The 10,397-nt window shown below is 35.6% G+C and overlaps 1 protein-coding gene across 1 annotated transcript in view; it reads left to right on the top strand.

Annotated features, from left to right (window-relative positions):
* The window catches only part of LOC107670378 (ATP-dependent RNA helicase DDX54), a 33,207-nt gene that overhangs the window by 13,435 nt on the left and 9,375 nt on the right, over positions 1-10,397 (top strand). Inside the window, exons 13-18 of the mRNA XM_016462958.1 lie at positions 517-590; positions 2,737-2,916; positions 7,854-7,999; positions 8,143-8,256; positions 8,330-8,440; positions 9,317-9,411. Of these exons, the coding sequence (XP_016318444.1) occupies positions 517-590; positions 2,737-2,916; positions 7,854-7,999; positions 8,143-8,256; positions 8,330-8,440; positions 9,317-9,411 (720 nt within the window). The remainder of the gene's footprint in view (positions 1-516; positions 591-2,736; positions 2,917-7,853; positions 8,000-8,142; positions 8,257-8,329; positions 8,441-9,316; positions 9,412-10,397) is intronic.

Below are 10,397 nucleotides of genomic sequence, written 5' to 3'. Positions count from 1 at the left end.
TAAAAAACTCAAGTAAAGTACAGATACTCCCAAAAAATACTTAAGTACTGTAACGAAGTATTATTACTTCGTTACATTACACCACTGCTATTAACACATTTATTTTGTATAAATAGAAAAGCACAAAACTGCTTGTAACAAAAATATCTGTAATTTGGCCTATATTTCATTGCACCCTTACATTACATTCCCTTGACCTATATGTTTACTTTAATAATATAAAATTTGCTATGAATATCCTACATTTCTGCCACAATACCACAGTTACGGTTAATGCAGTAAATCCATAGTAAATATTGGCGATTTGTGGATTGAAGAGTATAACTGCATTGTTGTCGCACAACGTTTCTCCTGTTTTCCACCCGAAAGAAATGGCAGCGCACATGAGTTATCAAATTATCACTCATGTTTTACTGCTACATCTGGTCTAACATTTAGTGCTGCCACCTTGTGTTGATATTGTGAAACTTCATATTTTGGTTCTGGTTCTGTTTTGAGCTGTTCTGTGTGCTTTAGGTTCTGGACTGGAGCCGATGGAGCTGGACCGGCTGCTGATGGTGGACTCCATCAAGGGCTACAAGGCTAAATCTGTACGTCATTTATTATTCAGTTCTTCCTCTTATGGTCACTAGGGATGTAACGATTAACTGCGAGCCGGTTGAAAATCGATTCAAATATGTGACGATTCAAATCGGTTGAGATGCTAAACAAATCGCGATTCATTTAGGGGTAGGAGTTTATATGAATGCATGTCTGAGGGGAACTTACTGTCTTTAGAAAAGTTTAGGTGGTATTTTTTCTGTTCATCTTGCCTCTGTATAATGCATATTAAAGTTCATAAGCGCAGCGCTGCTTTGTTTACAGCGGTAACCAAGGAAACGCTTTAAGCGCCACCTGCTGGCAGAGAGTGCATCTGCGTCTCGTTCAGCAGTATATTATTATAGTGTTATATTTCAATTTCACAAAGAAACATGCAGCATTTTGTCCAAGCAATAATAATTTAATATTATTATTATTATTAAATTTAATAACACATTTAATTCACAATTTGTCTTAAATCTCATTTTGTTAAAAAAAATCGTGAATCGAGTTGTGAAATCAAAATCGTGAATCGAATCGTGAAATCAAAATAGTGAATCGAATCGTGAAATCAAAATAGTGAATCGAATCATGAAATCAAAATCGTGAATCGAATCGAGAAATCAAAATCGTGATTCGAGTTGCGAAATCAAAATCGTGAATCGAGTTGTGAAATCAAAATCGTGATTCGAGTTGTGAAATCAAAATCGTGAATCGAGTTGTGAAATCAAAATCGTGAATCGAGTTGAGAAATCCAAATCGTGAATAGAATCGAGAAATCCAAATCGTGAATCGAATCGTGAAATCAAAATCGTGAATCAAATCGAGAAATCAAAATCGTGAATTGAATCGTGAATTGAATTGAGAAATCAAAATCGTGAATAGAATCGTGAAATCAAAATCGTGAATCGTTACATCCCTAATGGTCAGTATCGGGAAACATCACACACTTCTGTGGCTCAAAATAATCATTCTGTCTTCGTTTACTCTCCTCATGGTGTTTGAAACCAATCGCTCTCATTCTTATGGAAGCCCGTCTCTGCCAAAGAATAAAGAATAAAAAAGGTAACTGTGACTTTCTATCTCACAATTTTGACTTTTTTTTCTCGCAATTGCGAAAAAAAGTCAGAATTGTGTGATATAAACTCGCATTTGTGTTATAAAGTCCAATTCTGAGGAGAAAAAAAAAGACTTGATATGTTCTCAGAATTGCGAGTTTATATCTCACAATTGTGAGAAAAAAGTCAGAATTGCGAGATGTAAACTTGCAATTGTGAGGGGAAAAAAGCCAGAATTGCGAGAGAAAATGTCGCAATTACCTTTATTTTTTTTAATGCAGTGGCAGAATCTGAGCTGTTCTCATGTAAAGGAAAGCTTTGTGGCCAAGCTGCAAAAAATTACTAAAACACCCTAAAAGCCTTACATTATGGCTCCGTACGACCCATTCATGAGGCAGGGCTTCTGCAGCTTTTATGAAGGTAAATTTAAGACTTTAAAACCCTTTTAAGTGCAAGTAAAGAAAACTTGGAAAAATGAAAGGAAATGCAATGCATCAATGTGGTCTCTTCATTTAAATGTAATCTACAGTATATTACTTTTTAATATAAAAAAAGGCCTCTAACACTAGCTTGCTCTATTCTTTTTCTATTCTATCTGTTTTCTTTTTATTTATTATATAATAAAAATAAAAAAAACCTTGCTGCTTGTTCTGCGTTAAGCTAACACACTTGTTATAGCACTTGCGTATCATTGCTCTTTTGTTGATTTTTATTGCTTCGCTTCCATTGTTCTCATTTGTAAGTCACTTTGGATAAAAGCGTCTGCTAAACGACTAAATATAAATGTAATGTAAATAAATGTCTATGGAGCTCACAATGAGTTTATTAGCAAGACTTCAAAGTTTCAAAAATTCCAACAGATCTCACTAGAACTTTTACTGTACGTTCCTCCAGATTAGAATGCAAGAATGTGATGTTCTTCAGCAGTACTTTTGTTTAGAGATTCTAAATCTTCTAAAATCACAACTACAAGTTCAGATGAGGTTCGAGAGCGTTTCGTTTCCCATGTGCACATGGGTGTCTGTTTTGGTTCATCAGCGCTGTATAAACCAGTTCAGATGTGTTTAGGATCAGCTGCATCATATTCTTGTTTCCTCAGACTATCTTTGAAATCAACGCCAACAACAAAAGCAGCGCCAGCGGGGTGATGCGAGCCAAGCGCTCACGAGACGATCGACTGCTCGACAAGTTTTCTAAAGCGCGAGCGGAGCGTATCGTCGAGTCCGCCGTTCCCGCCGTAACCAGAACCGAGGAGGAGCAGGAGCACGAGGAGCTTCAGGTGAGCGTCGCTGCAGAGCTTCAGATGCGCTAACGACATCTGCTTCTAAATATCATGCTTTAAAACAGATTGCATGTAGTCTTGAGCTGAACGAGGGCTGTGTGATCAATCGAAGTCCTAATAAAATGATACCATTTCTGAAAAACATGAAACATTGTAAGATAACGGCACCATAATACAAATAGTACATTTTTACATTTTCTCACCCATAGAAAACCATTATGTAGAAAACTTTGTGCTGTGTACATATTCATATATTTGGGCTTGCTTGCTTGCCTGTATGTTTTATTAATACACTGTACAGCCGAATTCGATCTTTTAATATCATTGTTATAATGCATTAAGCCACGTGGAGCGTTTTCTTGAAACAAGTGCGTTATGTTCATCTTCTGGGTTCATCATCTTTCCTGTAGATGGTATGTTTTATTAAGAAGGTGTGTTTCGAATTTGGTCATTTAATATTAGGGATGCTCCGATAGGATTTTTTTTTTTTGGCCGATACCGATTTTAATAAACAACTATTGGCCGATACCGATATTGGTCAATTGCATAAAACGGGTTAAAAACGAAAAAATAAAATAATAATCGATCGGTTCACTCAGAATTGGTATTTGAACATTTCTGTTTATAGTTAATAATGTTATTTTAAAAACTTTTTTTTGTTTGCCTATAATAATAATAATGATAATAATAATAAAGTACAGTGTTTTCTTTACTCAAAAAGAAAAAAAACACGAGGGCCAATACAGCATAATCTTTTCTAGATTTTGACCAAATGTGTATTAAACAACAAAAAAAACGGTCAAGCATGCTTTAAAGACATTAAAGTAGGCCTATGTTTTCAAGATGTTTAAAAATGTTTGCAGCATGGATAAAAAAACGCTAGTCCTATAAGCGTTTTGAGAAGAAAAACAGCCTAAATTAGTAGGCTGTACGTCGCATTTTATTATTAATATATTATTGAAATCAAAATCGTGATTCGAGTTGTGAAATCAAAATCGTGAATCGAGTTGTGAAATCAAAATCGTGAATCGAGTTGTGAAATCAAAATCGTGAATCGAGTTGAGAAATCCAAATCGTGAATAGAATCGAGAAATCCAAATCGTGAATCGAATCGTGAAATCAAAATCGTGAATCAAATCGAGAAATCAAAATCGTGAATTGAATCGTGAATTGAATTGAGAAATCAAAATCGTGAATAGAATCGTGAAATCAAAATCGTGAATCGTTACATCCCTAATGGTCAGTATCGGGAAACATCACACACTTCTGTGGCTCAAAATAATCATTCTGTCTTCGTTTACTCTCCTCATGGTGTTTGAAACCAATCGCTCTCATTCTTATGGAAGCCCGTCTCTGCCAAAGAATAAAGAATAAAAAAGGTAACTGTGACTTTCTATCTCACAATTTTGACTTTTTTTTCTCGCAATTGCGAAAAAAAGTCAGAATTGTGTGATATAAACTCGCATTTGTGTTATAAAGTCCAATTCTGAGGAGAAAAAAAAAGACTTGATATGTTCTCAGAATTGCGAGTTTATATCTCACAATTGTGAGAAAAAAGTCAGAATTGCGAGATGTAAACTTGCAATTGTGAGGGGAAAAAAGCCAGAATTGCGAGAGAAAATGTCGCAATTACCTTTATTTTTTTTAATGCAGTGGCAGAATCTGAGCTGTTCTCATGTAAAGGAAAGCTTTGTGGCCAAGCTGCAAAAAATTACTAAAACACCCTAAAAGCCTTACATTATGGCTCCGTACGACCCATTCATGAGGCAGGGCTTCTGCAGCTTTTATGAAGGTAAATTTAAGACTTTAAAACCCTTTTAAGTGCAAGTAAAGAAAACTTGGAAAAATGAAAGGAAATGCAATGCATCAATGTGGTCTCTTCATTTAAATGTAATCTACAGTATATTACTTTTTAATATAAAAAAAGGCCTCTAACACTAGCTTGCTCTATTCTTTTTCTATTCTATCTGTTTTCTTTTTATTTATTATATAATAAAAATAAAAAAAACCTTGCTGCTTGTTCTGCGTTAAGCTAACACACTTGTTATAGCACTTGCGTATCATTGCTCTTTTGTTGATTTTTATTGCTTCGCTTCCATTGTTCTCATTTGTAAGTCACTTTGGATAAAAGCGTCTGCTAAACGACTAAATATAAATGTAATGTAAATAAATGTCTATGGAGCTCACAATGAGTTTATTAGCAAGACTTCAAAGTTTCAAAAATTCCAACAGATCTCACTAGAACTTTTACTGTACGTTCCTCCAGATTAGAATGCAAGAATGTGATGTTCTTCAGCAGTACTTTTGTTTAGAGATTCTAAATCTTCTAAAATCACAACTACAAGTTCAGATGAGGTTCGAGAGCGTTTCGTTTCCCATGTGCACATGGGTGTCTGTTTTGGTTCATCAGCGCTGTATAAACCAGTTCAGATGTGTTTAGGATCAGCTGCATCATATTCTTGTTTCCTCAGACTATCTTTGAAATCAACGCCAACAACAAAAGCAGCGCCAGCGGGGTGATGCGAGCCAAGCGCTCACGAGACGATCGACTGCTCGACAAGTTTTCTAAAGCGCGAGCGGAGCGTATCGTCGAGTCCGCCGTTCCCGCCGTAACCAGAACCGAGGAGGAGCAGGAGCACGAGGAGCTTCAGGTGAGCGTCGCTGCAGAGCTTCAGATGCGCTAACGACATCTGCTTCTAAATATCATGCTTTAAAACAGATTGCATGTAGTCTTGAGCTGAACGAGGGCTGTGTGATCAATCGAAGTCCTAATAAAATGATACCATTTCTGAAAAACATGAAACATTGTAAGATAACGGCACCATAATACAAATAGTACATTTTTACATTTTCTCACCCATAGAAAACCATTATGTAGAAAACTTTGTGCTGTGTACATATTCATATATTTGGGCTTGCTTGCTTGCCTGTATGTTTTATTAATACACTGTACAGCCGAATTCGATCTTTTAATATCATTGTTATAATGCATTAAGCCACGTGGAGCGTTTTCTTGAAACAAGTGCGTTATGTTCATCTTCTGGGTTCATCATCTTTCCTGTAGATGGTATGTTTTATTAAGAAGGTGTGTTTCGAATTTGGTCATTTAATATTAGGGATGCTCCGATAGGATTTTTTTTTTTTGGCCGATACCGATTTTAATAAACAACTATTGGCCGATACCGATATTGGTCAATTGCATAAAACGGGTTAAAAACGAAAAAATAAAATAATAATCGATCGGTTCACTCAGAATTGGTATTTGAACATTTCTGTTTATAGTTAATAATGTTATTTTAAAAACTTTTTTTTGTTTGCCTATAATAATAATAATGATAATAATAATAAAGTACAGTGTTTTCTTTACTCAAAAAGAAAAAAAACACGAGGGCCAATACAGCATAATCTTTTCTAGATTTTGACCAAATGTGTATTAAACAACAAAAAAAACGGTCAAGCATGCTTTAAAGACATTAAAGTAGGCCTATGTTTTCAAGATGTTTAAAAATGTTTGCAGCATGGATAAAAAAACGCTAGTCCTATAAGCGTTTTGAGAAGAAAAACAGCCTAAATTAGTAGGCTGTACGTCGCATTTTATTATTAATATATTATTATTATTTTATTATTATCGTTCAGAAATAATGTAGGCTAAAATACCGGTAAATAAAGCAAAATATTTATTTTTACATTACACACAATTAGGCTATTTTAGCTCCCTTCTCTCCACAACAAATCCTCTAAAGTTGTAAGCCAAAACGAATTAATTTAAAAGTGAAACTAAAGCCTATACCGCTCTCATTCTGCACGAATCCAAATGTTTCCATATTCACGGCGTATCTGGATGCTAAAATATTATTTATTATGTAAACTATAGGCTTTGCTCTTCACTCGTATTTTAGACGTAAAACGTCATTCTTCACATGATGTACACAGCGCTGGTCACGACTATTTAAATTGAGCAGTGTAACTTTTTATGGTTTCTTTAACTGTATTTTATTTTGATAATGAACAGGCTGCGATGTCAAGTTAGCAAAAATATGTTGTATGTGCGTGTGAGTCGCCGACGCGATTCAAAACTATAAAGCTTTTGTAAAATAAAGAAAACGGCTTTCTGCCGTCTCGGTTTCCTTTGCGTGAACTTCCCTTTTCATGCTATTTCTGATATGCCAATGGCTTTAAAATAATCAAAAATAGGCCGATACATCGGTGCATGCCTATTTAATATCGTTGTTACATAATATTTATGCAAAGATGATTACGTATGATTACCCACATTTGTGTTTGTTTCATATAGAGATGCTACAGTTTTAATGATTTTTTGCATCGTCTTTTCTAAAGGCATGTTGTTACAGCTTTTTGACAAAGCTCTTAATTGGTTTCCTTTTGAAACACGTTTAGAATTCAAATTCATAAACACCTGAATGCATTTATGAATGTAAAGTGTGAGTGTGTGTGTAAGGAAATATGTGACCCAGGAGCACAGAACCAGTCATAAGGGTAAATTTTCTGAAATTGAGATCTATACATCATCTGAAAGCTGAATAAATGAGCTTTCCATTGATGTATGGTTTGTTAGGATAGGACAATATTTGAAAATCTGGAATCTGAGGGTGCAAAAAAAATCTAAATATTGAGAAAATCATCTTTAAAGTTGTCCAAATGAAGTTCTTAGCAATGCATATTACTAATCAAAAATTAAGTTTTGATATATTTACGGTAGGAAATTTACTAAATATCTTCATGGAACATGATCTTTACTTAATATCCTAATGATTTTTGGCATAAAAGAAAAATGGATAATTTTGACCCATACAATGTATTGTTGGCTATTGCTACAAATATACCCCAGCGACTTAAGACTGCTTTTGTGCTGCAGGGTCACATGTTGTCAAAAGTATTTTCAATTAGTATTTTTTTGTCCACATGTTCTCCAGACTGTGTTCTCAGAAGTGGTTGGAGGGAAAAAACGAAAGCAAGATAATGAAGTAGACGGACCGAAGAGCAAACAGAACAAAAAATCAGGAAAAGATGAGGAGTTTTACATCCCATACAGACCCAAAGACTTCAACTCCGAGCGTGGGTACGACAGCACCACTGCATTATTCTGCATGTTCAGTGGGAAGCATAGACGTTCAGTGTGTGTGTGTGTCTCCATAAGCGAGAATGTGTGTGTGTGTGTGTGTGTGTGTGTGTGTGTGTGTGTGTGTGTGTGTGTGTGTTCAGGCTCAGTCTCGGCGGTGAAGGCGGCTCTTTCGAGCAGCAGGCCTCTTCTGCGGTTCTGGACCTGATGGGTGACGAGAGTAATACGTTAAACCAGAACAAGAGCCTGATGAAATGGTGAGCAGCTCCTTCCCATTAATCCACACGCAGCGCTGTCTGCTTATGCTGAAATTACACGTGTTCACCGCAGGGATCGCAAGAGGAAGCGCTTCGTCCGAGACATGGGCAAAGAGGATAAAAACAAGAAAATCAGGACAGAAAGTGGACAGGTGGTCAACAGCAAAAAGAGGAAGAAGAGCTTGTATCCTTCTTGAAAACAGTCTGTTTTATTTGTTTAGCACTTTTCATTACATTGTTTCAAAAAGCAGCTTTACAGAATCTGATGATGTTGTTAAGCAATTTCTGAGAAACGGACTGAGCACCAAAACACTTGTAGCCAATCGGCAGTAAGGGGCGTGTCCACTCGTGTTGGGGGCGGTGCCTGTGTTGCATAGCATTTTCATAAATTTGGTGCGGAGTTATCAAGATAGAAGTGTGATCCTTTTGGGTAGAGGCCCGTTTGTTTTGGTGATTTCAGATATCAACAGCGTTTCTCATAAAATCACTTACTGCACCTTTAATGTTTAGACAAGTTTTTAAACAGATTATTGAAAGGAATAAATATCTGTTGTTGATTGGATGTTGAGATGTGGGCGTGGCACTTGAAAGAGCGTTTTTAAGAGCGGAGTTTAAGGTAAAAAATTTAAATATTTAAACACGCATGGATGAATTGTTCACAATAAGATCTATAGCATGCTTTTAGAAAATAGATAAGGTGAATTTTAATTTCATAACTACTTTAAATGAATAACATCCCCAATGAATCGTTCACAACAAAGACCAGTGTGAACGGCTTGGTTTCAGTTTTGACGTAAACCACAACATCTCCGCATTTATGTTCTCTTTTCCCGCAATATTTTGAATAAACAACGCAGCTCCTCATTGCATCTCGTATGCAACTAATAAGGCTGCCCAATGCACATCTAAAATTGTGGATTTTTATTTTAAATTCGACAAATATTCGAAATTCAAATTTTTATTTGACAGCCCTAACAGACTCGGTGCTGATGTTATGTGGATTTGTAAAGGCTTGAGGCTGAAATTCGCTTGTCAGGTGGGTTTCTTGACTTTGGTCCAGTTATGAAGAATGGAAGAAGAAGTATAAGATCGATGACAGAGCGTCAGATTCGGATGGAGAAACTGGAGGAGCGATCAGAGGCAGGAGCTTTGGCGGTAAGAACAGAAGAGTGTGCTGTAAACTCATTCAGTCCCGCTGTATTTCCTCTTCCTGTGTAAATCATTCATTACTTGTCATGTAGAATATTTTCATTGATCTTGATTCAATATAATACAAAGAATTATGCCTATTCCCAAGTGAAAACTATTCTAGTATAATGTACTATGATTAATCTAACTGCGTGTAAGGATAGCAGAGTGAACTATTTAAAGCTTGAAAAACACTTGTATATGGAGAGAATCTGTTCAGGAGCTAGAAATACATATATGACAGCTATTGATCATCCTTTAAGAACTCATATATGTGACCCTGCAGCATAAAAGCAGTCATAAGCAGCACAGGTATATTTGTAGCAATAGCCAACAATACATTTATCGATTTTTCTTTTATGCCAGAAATCATTAGGATATTAAGTAAAGATCATGTTCCATGAAGATATTTTGTAAATTTCCTACTGTAAATATATCAAAACTTAATTTTTGATTAGTAATATGCATTGCTAAGAACTTCATTTGAACAACTTTAAAGATGATTTTCTCAATATTTAGATTTTTTTGCACCCTCAGATTCCAGATTTTCAAATATTGTCCTATCCTAACAAACCATACATCAATGGAAAGCTTATTTATTCGGCTTTGAGATGATGTATAACTCTCAATTTCAAAAAATTTACCCTTGTGACTGGTTTTGTGCTCCAGGGTCACATATGGTAAAAAAAAACCTGTCTAAAAATATAACGGTGCATATATGGAATACTGTGAACAGCTTCAGGCGTATATATATATATGAGTGTAGACAAATATTCTGGAGTTACCTTTGCAAACCGTAACTCGACTTTGTCTAAACCAGTGTTTCCCAACCTTTTTTCTGCCGCGGCAGTTTTGATATGTAAAAAATCCCACGGCACACCATTAAGCATTTAAAAAAAAAAAAAGATAGAAAGGGGAAAAGTTTTTTTTTTTTTTTTTTTCATTTAAAAATT

Source organism: Sinocyclocheilus anshuiensis, unplaced genomic scaffold (genome assembly GCF_001515605.1).
Source record: "Sinocyclocheilus anshuiensis isolate Anshui unplaced genomic scaffold, SAMN03320099.WGS_v1.1 scaffold1021, whole genome shotgun sequence".
Classification (NCBI taxonomy): domain Eukaryota; kingdom Metazoa; phylum Chordata; class Actinopteri; order Cypriniformes; family Cyprinidae; genus Sinocyclocheilus; species Sinocyclocheilus anshuiensis.
Note: the sequence above shows the minus strand (reverse complement) of the source record. Positions and strands in the feature narration are given on the sequence as shown.